This window comes from Chelonia mydas, chromosome 1 (genome assembly GCF_015237465.2).
Source record: "Chelonia mydas isolate rCheMyd1 chromosome 1, rCheMyd1.pri.v2, whole genome shotgun sequence".
Lineage (NCBI taxonomy): Eukaryota > Metazoa > Chordata > Testudines > Cheloniidae > Chelonia > Chelonia mydas.
The window spans coordinates 110,196,377-110,219,540 of record NC_057849.1 but is presented as its reverse complement, the minus strand read 5'-3'; the positions used below and the strand labels follow the sequence as shown (position 1 = coordinate 110,219,540).

Sequence of the window (23,164 nt, the reverse complement as noted above, 5' to 3'; positions counted from 1 at the left end):
AATTACTTCCCTCCTTTTATTATCAGAGGCCTCCAGGGGTGGTGTGTAATTTTCCCAAGTTATGGGGTGGGGGGGATCGAGCTAGTTCTGTGTTGTATCGATGGAAAGGAACCCCTAGATATTAAACCTGGCCCTGGTTGCTGCTGGCTGCATCTGGTAGAAGGGTTACATTTGTACCACAGTTTTGTTACAATAAGGATAAATATCTGAGGATTTATACAATTAAGAAACTGAAGTTCTCATCTCATCAATGCTCGAAACATTCCAAATGAGAAAGGAAAATGTCTCTGTGACCTGTAAAATATTACTAGGAGAATGTCTCTGGAAAAAAAGTAGCCAGCCTCCATGACTGACAATTCATATGAGTCATTAAGTCATGTTTGTAACTTTTTTATTTCCAACAAAACAAAAGCCAATACTTCTTAATACACCCTGTTATTTGGCTTCAGATTTTATATTCTCCAAGAGGAGTGAAGTTTCACTTGACTGGCTTTGTATGCTTAGACTATTTTGTGGGTTCAGTAGGTGTTTTCCATGAAGTATCACATTTAAAAATAAAAAGGCAGGGGGATGCATCCTCTAGACCAGGAGTTCTCATCTTATAGGCTGTGGACTAGTGGTGGCCTGGAGAACACTTGCTGGTGGTACACAGAGAGCTGGCTCCAGGGCTTAATTTGTAATGAAAGAAGTGCTGGGGCTCAAGCAAATTTTTTACTTTCATAACTGATGCCGCAAGCCCAGAGGTGCTGGGGCTATGAACTGCCAAGCTTAGAGGTGCTGGGCTCAACGCTGTCAAGCCCCGGCACAAATTAAGCATTGGTTGGCTGATCACAGAATGTTGTTTCTCCTCTCTGTTTCCAGCTTCTAAATTCCAGGAAAAGAAACTAGGAAAATACTTAATGTACTATTGATATTACTTCTCCATGTATGCAATTGCTGTAGCTGACACAAAGCTGACATGAGATCATGAACAGGAAGGGAGGTGGTTCACCCAGCCATCTCTCTATTAAGAGGGGATCCAGCCTATGAACACATTTTAAAAAAAACACTGCTCTAAACTATTTGCTGTCATCTAAGTCAGCCTTCACTGGGGAATCTCCAATGGATGCTAATGTGAGAATTAAAATATAATTATTTTTAACAAGCTGGTTTTAATCAGCTGGATTAATTACCTGTGATAAAGTCAATTCATTTTCCCAGCTTTGCTCTCACTTCATTTGCGTTCATGAAACATTATGCAGAGTTATAGTTTGCTGGCAACTATAAAGAAATTTATATATGTTAATAAAGACATGTGCCTAATACCTACACTTACAGTAACTTCTTTAAAATGATAATATCTATATAAACTCTTGCAGCTGCCTCTCCCACATACCCCATCTCATGTTTAGTTCTGTAAATTGCTTGAACTGTATTGATAGGGGACTGGTTGGAATTACACCATTTCTAAAACAGTCTCTCTCTCTTGGTGATCTTTTTCCTCTCCACTTTGGATGTCCCCTTTTTCTCCCTCCTCTGTCTTGCTTTTCACATCTTCATCATTCTGTTGCTTATCTCTTTTCTCTCTCTCTTGTTTTGATGCTTTCTTGTTTAATTTTTGTTCCTGAAAGAGAAGTGAAAAATCATTACAAAAACATCGAAAATAAAGAACATTTCAATATCTTGAGTTTTGCGGTTATTCTAAAAGTGATCCCTCAGCCATGCACTGCTCACAGGAAATTTGTGCGTGATGGCTGAAATATTTCTCTGGACCAAGGGAAGGGAACTTATCCTTTTGCTCTTTAGAATTGTTTTGGCTGTCAGGAATGGAGCAAGTTCCATTAAGGTACGCCAATGGCTAGGTTGATTGAGAGAGCTCAGCAATGAGGGAATTTGCTGGAATCAGTAAAGATGACCCTGATATAGAAGGGGAGGAAAATTCTGTCTCCTCTTGGTGGCATTGGTATGCTCCACCAGAAAGAGGTGAGCAGTCAAAGAGGGGGAAGGAGAGAGGAAAGGCTGACCAAAACAAGTGTAACTTGTCATAAAAAAGGAGCTTTACTTTGAAAAATCAGGTTATAGGTATTTCAAATTGGATACCCAAAATTAGGGGATACTTTATATCTTAATCTCTGTACCTTCATTCCTCCTCTGTAAATTGGGGATAATAATACTCAGTCACTTAATGAGAATGTTAGTAAGATAAATTAACATTTGTGAAACACTCAATGTCACTACTGTAGTGATGAGTGCCACAGAAAATCCCAAGTGAAAATTAATAACACTGGCTTTAAATCAGGGTTTGAATAGTGTGCAGTTAATAAGGCTTGGGGCCACATGTTGAACAATGAAGATAAAACTCAGTACAGAATTGTTGCTCATTTAGTAAGCACCATCCATTCTGTGCACTGAATGAGGGAGTGGTCCTGTGGGGGAAAAAAGTTTGATCATATAATTAAGACTACCATAATACACATGCACAAAAGGGGTGAATTAAGGTTGTAGAGGCAACCTTAATTCTGGCATTTCCTAACTTTTGAGTGTTTGACTACGTTAGCAACCTTAATAATGTGCTTTTAACATAGTATTTTGTGTGTAATATATATTTACAGTAGTTCAGGTTGCTTACCTCTTTCCTTTGCAAGCCCTTCTTTTAATTGATTATTACTCTGACAGACTTAAGTTCTTGGGCTGAAACTTTTCATGCTTGCTTTCTGCCTCAGGCTGAATATTTCTTGAAAATTTCAGCAAAAATGGTACAGCTGTTTACAAGAATAGGGCTTGGAGAAAAAGAGCCCCCCCCCCCCCCCCCCCCCCCCGACAACCAATTTTTCCTCCTCTTTCTTTTAAGAGTTCTAGTATTCCATAGGTGTGCAGCAGAGACTTGAAACTTGGCAGAAGGATGGTCCTGGGGCCAGAAATATGCCTTTTGCTGTTCCAGGAAAATCCACCCAGATTTGGCTGAGTTATTAACCCCTAAAAATCTCCTTTTATACATGCTCAGTAGCTATAAGCCAAGCCTCAATGATGTTGAATGCAGAGACCTAACTGTCTAATACTTCTTGCTGCTGATTTACAGCTGTGCATTTTATCAAAGAAAATAAGATGCTGGCTACTTTAAACAGCAAATATTCTGTGGAAGTCAACCATGATATATTTCTGTAACCTCAAAATCTTTCAATATTTAGTCCTTTTAAAAATTTTGTTGTAGCATTTGGGTATCTCTGTAGTGGTACTATTAAATTGGTACCTTTTTCCACCTCAGAGCGTGTTGCATTTCAGTGGTGGACAAAGTAATTCCTAAATGCTGTAATTTCTACAGTCATTTAATGAAGTTTGAAGAGTCCTTGGGATCCATTTTGATGAATAGTGCTGTATAAATGTAAGATCACTTATTCTGTAGCTGCCTGCCAGTTGTAATGATGTGCTCTCTAGAATAAATATGCAGCAAAACACAAAATGGACAAGTCAAATCTGTAATAGTAAGAAACCACCCCCCCAGAAATCCAGGTTACCTTTCGATTCTGCAATTTACACCACCCACGAGGATATCTTGCAATGCTGTCCATGTATTTTTCCGCCCTTTGCCAGTCTTCATGCCACCTCTGAACTTGATACTGAGGCTCACACTTTGTAATCCTATCCAGAATGGCTCGGTTCTCTTGGCTCACTCTCAGTAGTTCCTTCTCTCGCTTTTCCCTGTTTAAACTAGAGAGGGAAACACATATAAAGGAAAATCAAGCTTCTGCCCAGTTACGAATGTGCTTGAAGAATATGTGGGTCAAAGCTGGAACCTGAGAGAGAAATTCTCTGAAGCTATTATACTTCTCCTAAGAGGAGTTTCTTCTCCTTATTAATAAGCCTTCGCAACTCAGCCCTTTGACCTTCTGAAGGAAATATGTTTTGTTTGAAGAAGTTTTACACTCTGCCTCTCAGATTAGACCTTCAAAATTGAGATTCTGTCTGTTCTCTGTAAATACTAAAGATTCCTTGGCACTTTTTATAAGATCCCAGCCCTAATCTTGTCCTAAAACCAATCCTCCAGCCCTGAATTATTTTTGTTGCTATGTTGAGGGAGATGGCATGCCTGGCTGCTGAGGTGTTAATAAACAATCATTTTAGGCATCTGGCGTTAGTCCTCTGTTTTCCAATTGTTGAAGGAAAATGTCTTGCCCAAATTTCAGATATTAACCAGATCAACTGGTTTTGAGAGAAGGTGCAGAGAAGTGTCTAGTCAAAAGTTCTTCACAAATATTTCATGACTGGTTAGTGCCAGAGTTAAATGACATTCGGTTCTGTTCAATATCTTTATCAATGATTTAGATAGTGGCATAGAGAGTGCACTTGTAAAGTTTGTGGACAATACCAAGCTGGGAGAGGTTGCAAGTGCTTTGGAGAATAACATTAAAATTCAAAATGATCTGGACAAACTGGAGAAATGGTCTGACGTTAATAGGATGAAATTTAATAAGGACAAATGCAAAGTATTACATTTAGGAAGGAACAATCAGTTGCACACATACAGAATGGTAAATCACTGCCTAGGAAGGAGTAGTGCGGAAAGGGATCTGGAGGTCATAGTGGACTCCAAGCTAAATATGAGTCAACAGCGTAACACTGTCGCAAAAAAAGCGAACCTCATTCAGGGATGTATTAGCAGGAGTGTTGTAAGCAAGACATGAGAAGTAATTCTTCCACTGTACTCCGCTCTGATTAGGCCTCAACTGGAGTACTGTGTCCGATTCTGGGCTCCACATTTCAGGAAGGATGTGGACAAAATGGAGAGAGTCCGGAGAAGAGCAACAAAAATGATTAAAGGTCTAGAAAACATGACCTGTGAGGGAAGATTGAAAAAATTGGGTTTGTTTAGTCTGGAAAAGAGAAGACTGAGAGGGGACATAACAATTTTCTAATCTATAAAAGGTTGTTACAAGGAGGAGGAAGAAAAATTGCTTTTCTTAACCTCTGAGGATAGGACAAGAAGAAATGGTCTTAAATTGCACCAAGGGAGGTTTAGGTTGGACATTAGGAAAAACTTCCTAACTGTCAGGGTTGTTAAGTACTGGAATAAATTGCCTAGGGAGGTTTTGGAATCTCCATCATTGGAGATCTTTAAGAGCAGATTAGACAAACCAGTCAGGAATGGTCTAGATCAGTGGTTCTCAAAGCCGGTCCGTCGCTTGTTCAGGGAAAGCCCCTGTGGGCCGGGCTGGTTTGTTTACCTGCCGCGTCTGCAGGTTTGGCCGATCGCGGCTCCCACTGGCCGTGGTTCGCTGCTCCAGGCCAGTGCAGGAAGCGGTGTGGGCCAAGGGACGTGCTGGCCGCCCTTCCCGCAGCCCGCATTGGCCTGGAGTGGCGAACCGCAGCCAGTGGGAGCCGCGATCGGCCGAACCTCCGGACGCGGCAGGTAAACAAACCGGTCTGGCACTCCAGGGGCTTTCCCTGAACAAGAGGTGGACTGGCTTTGAGAACCACTGGTCTAGATAATTAGTCCTGCCACGAGTGCAGGGGACTGGACTAGATGACCTCTCAAAGTCCCTTCCAGTTCTATGATTCTATGATGTCAAGGGAGCTACAATGATATGTATGCTACACAGCAGCAGTAAAGGTTAATCTTCGGTAAATGCTTATGCGTGTGTGTGTGTGTAATATAATATAATGCTCATGAGGATATGTACATCCATTAGCTCAGTTTCAATGGTGTTTCAAATTATTCATCATATATTTTTAATATCTAATGGGACCATGCTGAAGTTGGAAATTCCCTGTTACACAGCAATTGCTGTTCTGGACTCCACCTGGATTACCTGAACTACTGAACTGCACCCTTCTGTCTAGAGACACGTTGGGGCCTGATGAGCTATCATTCCCTCATCAACCAGTCTGTCTGTAAATGAATCATGAAGGTTAACAAATGACACTTGACTTGCACCAAACATTCCCATGGCAGATTCTGGTGTCCTCGCTTCACTTCTTAATTCTCTTCTTACTTGTGATCATGCATTGTTCTGCTGTACTCTGAGTATGACATTCTCTTGGCGTTAAAATGGTACAAACAGCTACTCTCCTGTGAGAATTGTCTGAGAGTGCTTACTCATTCTCCCTTGAGCAATGACTAAAGTCCTGATTTACTTACTCAATATGGTTACTGTACACTGTTCACTTTGTTGTTCTTATTTCATTTCCATGCTTATTTCATTTCATTTACCTACGTCTTTCCAGTGATGTCTGTGGGAATGACTGGCAAAGCAAGTGGCAGTAACTCAGTCAGCAACAACAGATTAGTTGGGACATGATAATATGTTTGTTTCATTTATTTCCTCTAAACTAGGTCAACAATCACTGTCCCTATCCCTCAGTTATTAAACTGAAGAAATTAATCCAGAAGCTGGTATCTGTTTTTCTACAGAGACTAGAAGGATGAACCTCGAAGGAGTTGGAATCCCCATAACAGGGCAGAACAATGAATATCTAAAATATTAGCACTCCTGAGGCCTCCTTTAAATACATGTCCTTGCTGAGCAGATTATCCATTGCTATGTTTATCACTGTCACAGTAACTTGATAACCCTATACAAGTTCTATTGCTGATGTTACCTTTTGGCCTGACAGTAATTTTTGTTATCAATTCGCCCTTTCGTCCTCATGATACAGGATATCTTCTCCAGCAGCAAATGATTGTCTCTTTCGATGACTGAAAGCCGTTGCTTCTCAAGCTTCATGCACAAAAGAGGCAGAGAAATATTTGTTATGGTCCAATCAAAACAGCAGCAGAGTGCTGTGGATACTTAACAAGAGGCTCCAACTCTGGTTCCACACACAGACTGAGACAAAAACTGGTAGGGTAAAAATTCACCCCCAGGGCAGAGGTCCTGCATCAGATCCACATAAGTTAGGGTTTAAGTAGCAAACAGTGCTTTTGGGGGACCCACAGCAGTAAGCACCACTTTCCCCTGACTTCAGTGGGCTTTGGATCAGGTCCAGGAACAGGCCATCCCTGTCCCTGGTGGGGTTACAATCTGATTTAAGGTGGGAAGCAACAAGTGGGTTTAATAGGCAAATGGAAGGAGCTGCAGCAGGAGGATGAGGGTAACGGTGATAGAAACATGTAGCTGCATAGACTAGTTATGTGCACATTTAGCTAGTTTTAAGTCATTTTTTAAAATTAGTTTTAAGATCTAAACATGGAGTATATTAATGATATCAGTAAACCCAGTACAACATAGAGATTCATTTGTGTAATGTGAAAAGATACCATGGTGATGGGAGCAATGTAAGAATCTAAATAGAAGAACGAGATGGGATGGGAAGACCTTGTAGTGAGCCTGGAGCTAGCCAGACCTGTGAGAAATGTTTGTGAACAGCTGCCCTTTGGTGAAATCTAATCCATTCTAAAAGCCCCTCCCCCCCTGCTCCCCCTAAGAAGTGCTCTTCAGAAGTATGTTTCTGTGGCCCAAGGATGCCATGTCTAGCAGGGGTGGTTTGAAAGGAACCAGAGAAGCAGGGACTCTATAATAGGCAGAGTAATAATTCCACCATTACCTTCAGAACTAAAACTTAAAACAACTTGCTTCCAAGTGCCTCTCCTCCCCGAGTGTCATTGAAAAACATATTTTGTGCCTACTGATTCTCCCCCTTCCCCTGCCTCTTTTGATGTTGTTTCTAGCACTCTTAAGGCTTGCATGGCCTAAATAAGATAAATATGAAATATTGGCACATGCTGCTTTGATAACCCTCAATAGCTAATGTTACTGTAGTGAACTACTGGCGGGGCTCTTAATTCATCTTTTTTGTTTGCTTGGCTTTATAACCAAAACAGGTCAGATGTAGCTCAAACTGTATTATGGATGTACCTAAAAATGGTGCTGTTAAGTAATCCCATCAGGCTCTTAAAAACCCAGAGGGATAGTGACTACAAAGGAGAAAAGAATGTGGTTACAGGAAGATGAACTTACTGGCAACATTAGAGAGAGTCTCTCTGTATTTACATAGCACCTCTAAAAGAATCATGTTACAGCTGGATGGGGGACTTAATGCCACCCAAAAGTGTCAGGGTTCCAGTAGCATAAAGGGACATACCCAAGATTGGCAGCTTCAGATTTGACTTTCTTTTTAAATATGCATCGGCAAACTCCATACATATATATGATTTTTCCCAAAGGAAATTCTTCATTGCTCTTTTACAGTAAAGAAAGGGGGTGGGGAGGAAGCAGCAACAACCAGCACAGATGCCAAATCCTACAATAGTATATAAATGTGTATTCTTAGGGGAGAAATTAATTGTTTTGATAGCAAAATAGTTTCAAGCTCTCTGGGGGTTGCTATAAAGTAGGATGAGATGATAAACATTTTAAAGAGGCCAAATCCTGAAGTCCTTATTCAGGCAACACTCCCTTTGCCTGAGGGAGACTGTATATAGGTTTTTTTTAAAGTGGACAGAGACCATTATTCTAGGAGAATAGAGTTCATTTTTCCATTGTCATTTTCTTTTTATAAACAATTTAATCACAGAGGGATAAAGATTTTGAATGAAAATTACAAATAAAAACTATCCCTTGTTACATTTCTCATGTTTTTTGTATGCCAACATGTCATAAGATTGCCCTGTGATAACATTCTGGTTATTATTGTTTCAGTTACTGTAGATTTTTTTTTTCTTTTTGATGGGCAGGAACAGATTTTAGGCAGGATCTGGACCTGGCAATTAGAGGGAATTTGATGCATCAAGTCAGTTTATTTGATGTGGGACTGGGAGGGCAATATCCACTGGCCCAGTTAGGCAAAGCATGGTCTGGAAGTGAAACTAAAACTTTGACCATTTAATCTTCTTATACCCCTGTTGATCTGCCTGTCTTACTTTGTTGGAGGTGAAGTGCGGGGAACACTATGGTGGGCACTGGCATATGCATTCCTATTCAATGCTAACCTACTTAAGTGACATAACCAAAAAGATACCTTTAGCTTCTTTAACTTCAAGTGAAGATGGCCATATGTTAAAGGAGTAGTGGTGTCCACTACAGGTTTGGCTGTCTGGATCTGCAGCAGAACAAAAATAATCATTATCCAATTTTCTTGAAAATCAAATCCTCATAAACTGTTATGGGAAATGTTTAAATTGTTTGTCCACTGTATTGTTAGCAGTAATATCATAGCTGACACATTCATAATGTCAGCAATGCCAAGCCTCCCCAGGGAGGTAGTGGGAAATGAAGATACAAGGGACAATTGTTTTCCATCACCAATAAAACTCAAACCTTTCCTCCCAGAGAAAAGAAAAAATACATACTGGTGCCAGGACTGCTTATGCCTCCTTTACCCAGGAGTTCTGAGGTCTAGTCTGGCCCCAGGCACAGGCTTCCTAACATATGTCCCTGGAGCAATAGATGCTTTGGACTGTTGCTGGGATGCAGAATCGCTGGAATGTAAGAATGACTTAGCTACTCCCTCCCCTGACCCCAGTGTACCCTGGAAATGTCCCTGACTTAGGGCCTCCTGAGGAGGTATGGATCTGGGTGTGGGAGCCATGCAACTCCTGCAGAGGGCTTCTTGTGTTCAGGGAATTTCCATGACCTCACTGTTATAGCAATGCCTTAATATGTATCCTCCAATGCAAAACTACTGATATAATCACCTAATAGAGTTTGTATTGCACTAGATTCAGTGGCACAGTTAAAATCTCCTTCCCCCAACACATCACATGAATATTCAGGTCAGGTCTGACAGGAAGATCACCGCAAATGGTAGGTCATATGAATAGTCTTGGGTCAAGGAGTCTCTGGAGGTGAAAACTGAGGAGGAGGGGAAGAAAGAGAGAGAGAGAAAGTGGAAGAGACCACTCTGTGAGACTCAGAGGAACCCTGTGGAGGTGAGAATACATTAATGGGATGCATGATTTTGTTGCTTTAGTTAATAGTATGGGATAAACACTGCTCAGCTCATTAATACATTATATATAAATATAACAGTAGAGTATGTGTGTATATAATATGAATAATTATTTGAACTATGCCCTCTTTGATTGACTCTGCCTTTCAAGAGTTGCTTACCCATGTGACGTGTAAATAAGTGTAGAACATTTACACACTAAGCAAAAGGGGTTTTCAAATAAGTGCAATTTATATGGTAACAGCACAGAAAAGTACATTCCATAAAGCGTTGCCTGGAGTCCACATGTAGCCTTCCAAAGCTCCAAATGTAGCACGGCACAGCACAGAGCTTCATGAGTCAGGGACAAAAGCCTGACTCCCTGATGACTTCAGAATTGATGAAAACTTCGATAAACTATCAGGTCAATCTCAAGACTATATAAAAAGGCAATAGTCATTCATTAGATTCATTGCAGTGATGTTTGGAGCTGCAATACTTGAGCTGAAATTACACAATATCTATTTACTCAAGCTGCCTAAGTGCTGGTAATATGTTTGGCTTCCTTTTGTTGCAGATTCTAGTAGAAGGCCCGATCCTGCAAGATGCTGGGTGCCCTCAACTGTCATTGATTTCCATGGGAGTGGAGAGTGCTTAGCATAACAGGATTGGATCTCAATTAAAAGGCGGTTTATTATTGGATAGCAGGGCTAAAATTTTTTGTCAAAACAATTTTCCATCAAAAATGCCATTTCAACTAAACCATTTTTTGTGTGTGAAATATCATTTTAATATCATCCTGTTTTGATGGGTTTTGGAATAGAAAGTTTTGATTTTTCATTTTGAAATGACTTTTTGTTTCAACATTTATATTTTATTTTACATAAAAAAAAATAAATTGAAAAATGGTCAAAATGGAAACGAAACATTTTCAGTTTATCAAAATAAAATGTTTTGATTGATCCAAAATGACCATTTTTAAGTTTTCACTTAGCAAAAAATTTTAGAAATTTTGGCTTTCATTCATGATTTGGGCCTTTTTTTTTTTTTTTAACATCCCAAAATTTTTCACGGGACAGAAAATCCATTTCCCGACGAGCTCTAGTTTTAAGGTTTGAATTCCTTGGGATGAATATGAAGTGTCCTACTTTCTAAGGGGTAGCTGTATGTCCACAATGGATGTACACTATGTCAGCCCTCCAGCATCAGACCACTTGTAAATAGCCCTAGTCATATACAATGGCATGGCATGTCGGAGCTTAATTTAAAAAAAAAAAAAATTTTAAAAACTTTTGATCTTGCCATTTTGGTTAGAGACAAAATGCTTGATTTTATATTTCATTTTTAAATTCTCCCCACCCATTAGTCAAACCAGTGGTACAGAACATGGAAAGAAGGGTGTATTTTATATGGTAACAGCATATGAAACTGACCATATCTGAAAATAGGGTGACTAGACAGCAAATGTGAAAAATCGGGACATGGGGTGGGGGATAATAAGAGCCTCTATAAGAAAAAGACCCCAAAATCGGGACTGTCCCTATAAAATCAGGACATCTGGTCACCCTATCTGTACATAATGAAGAAATATTTCCTTACAGTAAGGTCAATTACACTGTGATATCTTCTTAAGAAAGCAATGCAGTTTAATCCTTCTCACAGGAGTTATTCAGACTTGTGTTATACCAATAAAATAAAAACCAGCAGGATCTTATTAAAAGGAAAAAGGCAAAATACCACATTTATTGTGAATACAGAAATAATCATAGTAAGCAGTTAGTTATAGCTATAACATTCCATTCAATCTCATATTTATTCTCACACACACACACACACAGGTTCTGCAAGGTTGTTATCATAGTTACCAGCCTTAGAGTTGCTCATGCCAAGCCACTGGCCAGGTGGCCTGGACATGAGGAGGGAGCAGGGCCTTGTCTGATGCTCCTGGAAGTTGGTTTGCAGAATCAGACCCCAAAGTTCTCACTTTCTAGAGTCTGTTTTTATAGGAATTTCTTCCTATGCCAGTCTATGGGAATTGCTTCATCATGCTGTTGCGGAATCAATCAGCAGATAGCACATTCCTGATGGCTCCGTGCTGCTAGATGTTATCTTGTTCTTTGGTTCTCCCATTCTTGAGGCTGTTGGGTGGATTCCAGTCTGCCCTCTGGGGGTCCTCTGGTTATTTCCACTTGACGCCTTCTTCAGCCAATGGACACTGGATTCTTAGGCTGGCACCTCCCTGATCATTCAGTTATTATCCACACCAAGCATTCATCCACATACATCCTCTATCTCTATTTTAATTACAATTGTTAATACAACAAAAGGGCGGGGAGTCTCTGGGTGCTGTTTCTGTTACAGAGTATTGCTTTGAGTCTCTCTCTCTGTGAATTGCTTTGAGAACAGACTCTGTCTTAGAATGTACTAACGCAATTAGCAGCTTGCAAGTTTCACACATAGAGGGAGAGAAACAGTACCAAAAACCAAGAGACCTCTTAATTAGTAATACCCTGGAATTTAAACTATGGGGAATCAAACTCATTTGTGATTTTAATACAGAACTTCTTTAATATGATCTAACACTTGGACTATACAAAGCACTGAGGAAAGGCCTGAAGGGAACAATCCCACATTGCCACTGAGAGGGACTGCATGATTGACCAGATCTTTTCTGTCTTTAAATTCATGAACATCATTATCGTACTTTAAACTGGTGGCAACCCATTAGCAACCTGCATACAATGCACGCTATTATTAAAAAAAAAACATCTTTTTATATGGTAGGTCAACCCTGATCTCTAAGGAATACTTTCAGACTAATGTTAAAGAATACATAAGCATTTGCACTAACAAATCTGACTTGCCTATTTACTCACTGAAATAAATTTACTCACTGTACTACAGAGTTGTACCTACCCTTTTCTTGTGCTCTTCATAGTTTGTTTTGTCCCATTTTTGCTGAAGATATTTGTTGCCACAAGGTAAACTTGGCTGGTAGGCTCTATGCATCTTAAATAACATAAAGTGTCTCTATAACTGATGCTGTTCTAAAGAATGAGTGATATCACTCTGAGCCTTCTTAAGCAAAGCCCTGGAGACTGGGTATGTTTGTTGCAGGTCATGTGGTGGTTGTCATGGTATCACTGCTAAGAAAATATTGAATAGTCAGTGGTAGCATTTTAAACCATATGTCTTTAGAGCATAGTAAATAAGACCTGAACATCTTAGCAAAAGATTCCAAAGGATATTATCTCAATATATTAAACAGCTTAGCAATTATACTTCACTGGTCATGCTTAGCTCTGCAGTGATTAAGGAAAGACAGTGTCTCAGTATGCTATTATTAATACTTTATGTAGCACCACAGATGTAGAAGAGTCTGTATAACAGTTAACATTTGTCAAGCTTACAGTTTAAAGGTATGCATCACCACAATACAAAGTAAACCCATAGTGTGGGATGCAGTCTTTAGAACTGCCTTAGCGTGTTAAAATATTTCTTCGCTGCTAAGTATCTACCTTTTTTTTTTAAAGCCACATTAAATATACATTAATACCAACACGCTTTGATTTGATAATAGCCCAGTAACCTTGGTTTGTCGTAATACCATCTGATCACTGGTGAACTAGAGGAAGCTTGCAGGAGTTTGCACAAACCAGTTGTTAACAGATCTGTGTCTTGTTTAACTTGACCATTTACCATCTAACTTGACTTTCATATTTCGATTAATTTTATTTTAGATCAGAAGGGGTTTTTTTCTCCTTTAGAAAAAGCTGTATGAAATGATGCCCCAACAAACAGAAACAGTAGCTGTCAGGGTTCCTTCCCCACTCTGAACTCTAGGGTACAGATGTGGGGACCCGCATGAAAGACCCCCTAAGCTTATTCTTACCAGCTTAGGTTAAAAACTTCCCCAAGGTACAAACTTTGCCTTGTCCTTGAACCGTATGCTGCCACCACCAAGCGTTTTAAACAAAGAACAGGGAAAGAGACCACTTGGAGATGTCTTCCCCCCCCAAAAAATATCCCCCCAAGCCCTACACCCCTGCTTTCCTGGGGAGGCTTGAGAATAATATCCTAACCAATTGGTTACAAAATCCTCAAAGACCCAAACCCCTGGATCTTGGAAAAATGGAAAAATCAGTCAGGTTCTTAAAAGAAGGATTTCTTTTTTTTTTAAAAGAAAGGTAAAAATCACCTCTGTAAAATCAGGATGGAAAATACTTCACAGGGTAGTCAGATATAAAACACAGAGAATCCCCCTCTGGGCAAAACCTTAGTTACAGAAAACAGGAATAAACCTCCCTCTTAACACAGGGAAAATTCACATAAAAAATAAACTAATCCGCCTTGCCTGGCTTACCTATCTGGTTGCAATATTGGAGACTTGGATTAGGATGGGTTGGAGAAGATGGATTTCTATCTGGCCTCTCTCAGTCCCAAGAGAGAACAACCACGTAAATGAAGAGCACAACAAAAGCCTTTCCTCCTGCCCCCAAGATTTGAAAGTATCTTGTCCCTTTATTGGTCCTTTGGGTCAGGTGCCAGCCAGGTTAACTGAGCTTCTTAACCCTTTACAGGTAACAGGATGTTGCCTCTGGCCAGGAGGGATTTTATAGCACTGTATACAGAAAGGTGGTTACCCTTTTCCCTTGATATTTATAACACCCCCCCCTGCAAATCACAGATAGGGTGAAACACTGGCTATGATTTCTTCCTGGAGCTCTAGGAGAAAACAGAGTTAATAAGACACATGCATCTCTAAATATACTACTAACTGTATAAAGACTAACAATATTTCCCACATCTTAAGGACTATTTGGACCCGTTGATTCTGGGAAACTTTCAAGGGAGAGTGCATCAGCCACTTTGTTAGAAGCTTCTGAAATGTGTTGTATGTCGAAATTAAAATCTTGGAGAGCTAAACGCCACCAAATAAGTTTTTTGTTATTTCCCGTGGCGGCATGAAGCCACTGTAGCGCAGCATGGTCGGTTTGCAGGTGGAAACACTGTCCCCAAACATATGGGCGTAGCTTTTCCAGAGCATAGACAATGGCGTAACATTCCTTTTTACTGATTGACCAGTGGCTTTCACTCTCAGACAGCTTTTTGCTGAGAAACACAACAGGATGGAACTTTTGATTTGGTCCTTCCTGCATTAAGACTGCTCCCACACCACGCTCGGATGCATCTGTGGTTACTAGGAACGGTTTGTCAAAGTCTGGGGCCCTTAGCACAGGGTCAGACATGAGTGTCGCTTTAAGCTGGTTAAAGGCCTTCTGACACTCTTCAGTCCACTGAACGGCATTTGGCTGTTTCTTTTTGGTGAGGTCTGTCAGTGGGGCGGCAATTTGGCTGTATTGCAGTACAAATTGCCTGTAATATCCGGCCAAGCCTAAGAAGGATTGGACCTGTTTCTTTGACTTTGGGACAGGCCACTTTCGGATAGCATCCACTTTGGCCTGTAGGGGGTTGATTGTTCCTTGACTCACCTGGTGTCCAAGGTAAATTACGCTGAGGCCTATTTGACACTTTTTAGCCTTAACAGTTAGTCCTGCCTCCCTTATGCGCTCGAAGACTTTTTGTAGATGTTCCAGGTGTTCTCCCCAGGAATTCGAAAATATGGCCACATCGTCAAGGTAGGCGACTGCATATTCTCCCAATCCCGCTAGGAGACCATCTACAAGTTTTTGGAAGGTGATGGGTGCATTCCGCAGCCCGAAAGGGAGCACATTAAATTCATACCGCCTGATGTGTGATGAAGGCTGACCTTTCCTTGGCGGATTCATCTAGCGGTACCTGCCAGTACCCCTTGGTTAAGTCCAAGGTAGAGATGAACTGGGTCCGTCCCAGTTTCTCCAATAGTTAATCTGTGCGTGGCATTAGATAGTTGTCTGGGCGAGTTACAGCATTTAGCTTACGATAGTCCACACAAAAACGTATCTCCGCATCTGGTTTGGGAACTAGAACCGTTGGAGATGCCCATGCCTTGCGGGAGGGGTGGATTACACCCATCTGTAGCATATCCTGGATCTCCCGTTCTATAGCAGTTTTAGCTTGAGGAGACACTCGGTAAGGTTGGGCTCTAATTGGGTGAGCATTACTTGTGTGAATGGCGTGGTATGCCAGTTCAGTCAGTCCTGGGGTGGCTGAGAACGTCGGCGCGTAGCTAGTGCACAGCTCCTTGATCTGCTGTCGCTGCATATGTCAAAGGGTCATGGAGAGGTTCTCCTCTTCCATGCCACCATCACTTTTCCCTTCATAGTAAACACCTTCAGGCTACTCAGCATCATCGCCTCCCTGGGCTGTAAACTGACAAACCTTTAATTCTCTGGAATAAAAGGGCTTTAGACAATTAATATGATACACCTTAGGCTTTCAGTTTGAGGTGGGGAATGCTATGAGATAATTAACAGCTCCCAGGCACTCTTGGACCTTGAATGGCCCTTCCCACGACGCTTCCATTTTATGGGCCTGGAGTGCCTTTAAGACCATGACCTGGTTCCCTACTTTGAAGGACCGCTCTCTGGCATGTTTATCATACCAGGCTTTTTGCTCTTTTTGAGTATCTTTTAGGTTTTCTTTTGCAAGGGCTAAAGAGGTTCAGAGGGTGGTTTGTAGGTTGGTTACAAAGTCCAGAATGTTAGTTCCTGGAGAAGGTGTAAACCTCTCCCATTGCTGCTTCACCAACTGTAATGTCCCTGTCAAGGTTCCTTCCCCACTCTGAACTCTAGGGTACAGATGGAAAACCCCCTGAGCTTATTTTTACCAGCTTAGGTTAAAACTTCCCCAAGGTACAAACTATTTTACCTTTTGCCCCTGGATTTTATTGCTGCCACCACCAAGCGTTTAACAAATATATAATAGGGAAAGAGCCCGCTTGGAAACGTCTTTCCCGCCCAGAATCCTCCCAAACCCTGCACCCCCTTTCCTGGGAAAGGCTTGATAAAAATCCTCACCAATTTGCATAGGTGAACACAGACCCAAACCCTTAGATCTTAAGAACAAGGAAAAAGCAATCAGGTTCTTAAAAGAAGAATTTTAATTGAAGAAAAAGTGAAAGAATCACCTCTGTAAAATCGGTGAATACCTTACAGGGTAATCAGATTCAAAACATAGAGAATCCCTCTAGGCAAAACGTTAAGTTACGAAAAGACACAAAAACCGGAATATACGTTCCATTCAGCACAACTTATTTTATCAGCTATTTAAACAAAACAGAATCTAACGCATATCTAACTAGATTGCATATTAGCCCTTTACAGGAGTTCTGACCTGCATTCCTGATCTGGTCCCGGCAAAAGCAACACACAGAGAGAACCTTTGTTTCTCCCCCACTCCAGCTTTGAAAGTATCTTGTCTCCTCATTGGTCATTTTGGTCAGGTGCCAGTGAGGTTATCCTAGCTTCTTAACCCTTTACAGGGGAAAGGGTTTTTCCTCTGGCCAGGAGGGATTTAAAGGTGTTTACTCTTCCCTTTATATTTATGACAGGCCCCTTAACCTCGTGGCCATATACAAGTTCAAATGGTGAAAACCCTAAACAGGGATGTGGTACAGCTCTGTAGGCAAAGAGCAACTGCTGCAACACTAGGTCCGAATCATTGGAGTGCTCATTTACGAATCATGGCCCCCGAAGTCCCATTACATTTCTCCACCAGGCCATTTATTTGATGATGGTAAGGGGTGGCAACCAAGTGATTCACCCCCTGAGCTTCCCAAAGGCTTTCCATAGTTCCTGCCAGGAAATTAATTCCTGCATCTGTGAGGATGTCAGAGGGCCAACCTACCCTGGCAAAAATGTCTGCTAGTGCCTGGCACACGCTTTCAGCCCTGGTGTTGCTTAGAGCTACTGCTTCCAGCCATTGGGTGGCAAAATCCATGAAAGTCAATATGTACTGCTTTCCTCTGGGTGTCTTTTTTGGAAAAGGACCCAGAATGTCCATAGCTATTCATTGAAATGGAACTTCAATGATGGGGAGTGGGTGGAGAGGGGTTTTGACCTGGTCTTGGGGTTTTCCCACTCTTTGGCGTACCTCACAAGATTGGACATAGGCAGAAACATCCTTGCCCATTTCCTCCCAGTGGAATGACCTCCCCAAACCGTCTTTGGTTCTATTCACCCCACCAGGGCCACTAGGATGATCGTGGGCTAAGCTCAAGAGCTTTTCCCAGTACTTAGTTGGAACTACCAACTGTCTCTGAGGATGCCAGTTTTCCCGGTCCCCCATAAAGTATTTCCTTGTATAAAAGTCCTCTTTCTACAACAAACCAGGATCGATTAGAAGAGTTGAGAGGTGGTGGGTTGCTCCGTGCCTCTGTCCAAGCTCTCTGGAGGCTTTCATCTACTTCCTGTTCGGCCTGGAACTGTTCCCTTGATGCTGGAGACATCAGTTCCTCACTGGATTGTGGACCTGGGCTTTGTCCCTCTGGAAGTGATGCAGGTGATGGGGGCTGTTTCTGTTGATGGTGAACAGCTCTCCGCTGATGCACTATGGGGTATTTCAGGCTCTGGCTGAGCCTCTTGTGTAGGGTCATCTGCTGCTGCTGCCAGTGCAGGCTCAGTGGTGCCCTCTGGTGTTGGAGCTGTAGACGGAGTTGCAAGCCCTGGACTCAGTGCTGGCAATGATTCTGGTGCTGGTTGCTTTGCCAGTTTTGGTTTGGGGACTGGCTTTGGCTGGGTCTCTGGGACTGGATCCACTATGGCGTTGCAGTCGTTGGCAGGGGATCCAGTTCCACCACCTCTATCTGGGTCTCTGGTAACAGAGACAGGGCCCTGGTGGAAGGCTGAGAAACAGGAATAGGTGTGGAAGTTTGTTTAGTCTGGTTGCGGGTGACCATTCCCACCCTCTTGGCCAGCTTTACCTGGTTGGCTAAGTCTTCCCCCAGCAGCATGGGAATGGGATAATCATCATAGACTGCAAAAGTCCACATTCCTGACCAGTCCTTGTACTGGACAGGCAACTTGGCTGTAGGTAAATCGAAAGAGTTGGACTTGAAGGGCTGAATCATCACTTGGGCCTCTGGGTTGATTAAGCTTGGGTCCACTAAGGATTGATGGATAGCTGACACCTGCGCTCCAGTGTCTCTCCACACTGTAACCTTCTTTCCGCCGACACTCTGTTCCCCTTCGCTCTAAGGGTATCTGGGAGGCATCTGGGCCTGAGGACCTTTGGTGTGACCCCAGTGCAATGCACTGTAATCTGTTGGGGTTCTTGGGGCAGTTGGCCTTCACATGCCCCAGTTCGTTACATCTAAAACATCGCCCAGCTGACTTGTCACTGGGGCAGGGTGGGTTGCTGGAGAATGGTGTGGTGGGATGATAAGGTGTCTGGGGTTTTCCTTGGGATGTAGGTGGGGCCTTGGGTTGCCCCCAGTGATAGGGTTTTGTTTTGGGTTTCCCCCTCTCATATACTCCCCCCCCCACTGCTACCAGTTTTTTTTCTTTTCTGCCACCTCCACCCATTTGGCTCCAATCTGCCCCACCTCAATTACAGTTTTGGGCTTCCCATCTAGGATGTATCTTTCTATTTCCTCAGGAACACCCTCTAAGAACTGCTCCATTTGCATTAGGAAGGGCAACTCTTCTGGAGATTTAACACTTGCGCCCGATATCCAGGCATCCCAATGTTTCACAATGTGGTAGGCATGTCGGGTAAATGACACGTCTGGTTTCCACCTTAGGGCTCTGAACCGCTGAGGGGAATGCTTGGGTGTTAGCCCCATTCTGACTCTCGCCTGGGTTTTAAAAAGTTCATAACTGTTCATGTGTTCCTTAGGCATTTCAGCCACCACCTCTGCTAAGGGTCCACTGAGCTGCGGCCTCAGCTCTACCATGTACTGGTCTGTAGAGATGCTGTACCCAAGGCAGGCCCTTTCGAAGTTTTCTAAGAAGGCCTCGGTATCATCGCCTGCCTTGTAGGTGGGGAACTTTCTGGGATGGGAAGCGGTACCTGGAGAAGGATTGCTTGGATTGGTTGGTATATTCTGCTGAGCCCTTGCCCTCTCCACCTCCAGTGCATGCTTCCTCTCTTTTTCTTTCTCCTCCACAGCTCTCTTGTGGGCAGCTTCCTCTGCCTCCACAGCTCTCTTGTGGGCAGCTTCCTCTGCCTCCACCCTGGCTTTTTCTGCCTCCATCTCCAAGCGCCTTAAGGCCATCTATCTATCATGCTCTTTTTGTTTCCCTTCAGCTTCGAATCTGGCCAGCTCTAGTTTATTAGCTGCTTCACTGTTAGTCATTTTCCTGCTTTCTTGTGCGTAACTCTAGCTATACCCGAGAGTTAGGGAAAAAAAAAAAACTTGTGAATTTCCCTGCAGGAGGTTAACTACCCTGCCTTTAGGTAGAGAAAACTCCAGCTCAAAAAAGAAAAATCCCTTTGTAAAAAAACTAACACCTCTGTCTCCAGGCAAATAGACAGACAGAAAACCCTCTAGCTGCTCTCAGCTTAAAAAACAAACCTCTTCAGGTCTGTGCTTTTGGTTCAAAATGATCTCTGGTTGAAAATGATCCCACCGCTTTGCCACCATGTCAGGGTTCCTTCCCCACTCTGAACTCTAGGGTACAGATGTGGGGACCCGCATGAAAGACCCCCTAAGCTTATTCCTACCAGCTTAGGTTAAAAACTTCCCCAAGATACAAACTTTGCCTTGTCCTTGAACAGTATGCTGCCACCACCAAGTGTTTTAAACGAAGAACAGGGAAAGAGACCACTTGGAGATGTCTTCCCCCCAAGCCCTACACCCCTGCTTTCCTGGGGAGGCTTGAAAATAATATCCTAACCAATTGGTTACAAAATCATCAAAGACCCAAACCCCTGGATCTTGGAAAAATCAGTCAGGTTCTTAAAAGAAGGATTTTTTTTTTTTTTTAAAAAGAGAGGTAAAAATCATCTCTGTAAAATCAGGATGGAAAATACTTCACAGGGTAGTCAGATTCAAAACACAGAGAATCCCCCTCTGGGCAAAACCTTAGTTACAGAAAACAGGAATAAACCTCCCTCTTAACACAGGGAAAATTCACATAAAACAAAAGATAAACTAATCTGCCTTGCCTGGCTTACCTATACTGGTTGCAATATTGGAGACTTGGATTAGGATGGGTTGGAGAAGATGGATTTCTATCTGGCCTCTCTCAGTCCCAAGAGAGAACAACCACGTAAACAAAGACACAACAAAAGCCTTTCCCACTGCCCCCAAGATTTGAAAGTATCTTGTCCCCTTATTGGTCCTTTGGGTCAAGTGCAAGCCAGGTTAACTGAGCTTCTTAACCCTTTACAGGTAACAGGATGTTGCCTCTGGCCAGGAGGGATTTTATAGCACTGTATACAGAAAGGTGGTTACCCTTCCCTTGATATTTATGACAGTAGTAAAAATAGAACCTTTGTACATACTAATTTTGGTCTGTGAAGTAAACATTTTCCACTCTCTCACAAACAGTTAAGGGAATTGAGAAGTATGATTTTGGCCACTGGAGAGCTCCAATCATTTTTCATTAATATAACAAATATCTGGAGAATGTCTGTCTGTAAGATTAATAAAGAATACAAAAGCTGTAAAGTTCAAATAAAGCCTTTCACTTAGTTCATGCTAAGGTCTACATGTATGCACTAATTCATGAAAATCAGACAACATTACAATATTGTGCTTTTTTTTTTTTTTCTTGAACAATCAGCATTGCTCAAATATTTTTAGTGAGGCCCTGATTTGCTTTGTGGAATTGAGGCCTTAATGTGTTTTGCATAATAAGTCATCTTAAGTGCTGTGAATGTAATAATCTATTATGGCCTGATCCAAAGCCCATTAAAATCAATGGGAAGCTTTCCACTGAGTTCAGTGAACTTTGGATCAGGCTCTGGGGAAATGAGGGAAAATGGATGGTGGAAACATGGCAGATCCAGAATTGGCCCAGATTTTCTGCTCCACCTGAATTTATGTTTTGGGAAGTAAGGGAGAAAGAGGAGAAGTGACTATAAGTCATCTCTGTGGCTGTGTCCTACATTGCTGGGGCCATCCAGGATGCTGATCCAATCTTGTGTGTATTTAAAAAAAAAAAAAAAGTAGAGAAGGTTCAAGGCTGCTCACCTTTAATGCCTAGCTACCTCTGGGCCCAAGGAGCTGTTCCAGCAGCTGCACCCCCTTCCCCAGGCATACCTTCTGTGCTGAGGGCTAGGAGGAGTGTAGTTTAGGCAACACTACCGGTGGCCATATACTCCCACATGATTCCCTCTGCTGGGAGTATCTTCCACTTGTTAACGCATGACATTTTCATTAAGTAACTAGAATGATATAAAATTAACATGGCACACATTAAATGGATTAAAAACTGAGTGATAGGTCTCAAAAAGTAATTGTAAATACAGAATTGTCATGAAGCAGTATGTTTCCAGTAGGTTTTTTGGCCCTACGCTATTTAACACTTTTATCAGTGACTTGGAGGAAAACATAAAATCACCACAATTGAAGTTTTCAGATAACCCAAAAATTGGGGAAGCAGTTAGTAATAAAGAGGACAGGTCACTGATACAGAGCAGTCTGGATTGCTTGGTAAACTGGGTACAAGCATTTTAATACAGCTAAATGTAAATATATAAACCTAGGAAGAAAGAATGTAGGCCATACTTATAGGATGGGAGACTCTATCCTTGGAAGCAGTGACTCTGAAAAAGACTGGGGGAAGGGGGATGGATAATCACCTGAACATGAGCACCTAATGTGACACTCTGACCAAAAGAGCTAATGCAATCCTGGAATGCATAAAAAGGGGAATCTCAAATAGGAATAGACAGGTTATTTTACTTTATATTGGACACTTCTGCAATCACTCTTGGAATATTGTGTCCCATTCTGGTGCCCACAATTCAAGAAGGATGTTAATGACCTTGGTTCTGAGAAGAGCCATAAGAGTGATTAAAGGATTAGAAAACCTGCCTTATAGTGATAGACTCAAGAGCTCAAACTGTTTAGCTTAACAAAGAGAAGGTTAAGGGCCGACTTGATTATAGTCTATAAGTACTACATGGGGAACAAATATATTTACTAATGGGCTCTTCAATCTAGCAGGGAAAGGTACAACATGATCCAATGGCTGGAAGCTGAAGCAAGAAAAATTCAGACTGGAAATAAGGTGTAAATTTTTAACAGTAAGGGTAATTAACCATTGGCACAATTTACCAAGGTTCATGGTGGATTCTCCATCAGTTAACATTTTTAAATCAAGATTAGATTTCTTTCTAAAAGATATGCTCTAGGAATTATTTTGGGGCAGTTCTACGGCCTGTGTTATCTAGTCCAACGTTTCTCAAATGTGGCCACCAAAGGCTTTTC

At 41.9% G+C, this 23,164-nt stretch overlaps 2 protein-coding genes across 3 annotated transcripts in view; one reads left to right on the top strand and one right to left on the bottom strand.

Annotated features, from left to right (window-relative positions):
- RASA3 (RAS p21 protein activator 3) overlaps positions 1-23,164 on the top strand; it is a 254,071-nt gene that overhangs the window by 17,355 nt on the left and 213,552 nt on the right. The window lies entirely within an intron of this gene.
- On the bottom strand, positions 376-13,042 carry CFAP97D2 (CFAP97 domain containing 2). 2 transcript variants are annotated; one of them, XM_007063837.4, is made up of 5 exons: positions 12,760-13,025; positions 8,935-9,015; positions 6,577-6,695; positions 3,495-3,687; positions 376-1,603 (listed from the first exon to the last, which is right to left on the bottom strand). In XM_007063837.4, exons 1-5 carry the CDS (start codon positions 12,862-12,864, stop codon positions 1,436-1,438), a joined length of 666 nt encoding a protein of 221 aa, XP_007063899.2. In that variant the 5' UTR covers positions 12,865-13,025; the 3' UTR covers positions 376-1,435. The 2 variants fall into 2 exon arrangements, with proteins under 2 accessions (XP_007063899.2, XP_037753365.1); XM_037897437.2 differs by lacking the exon at positions 8,935-9,015 and having other exon boundaries at positions 385-1,603; positions 12,760-13,042.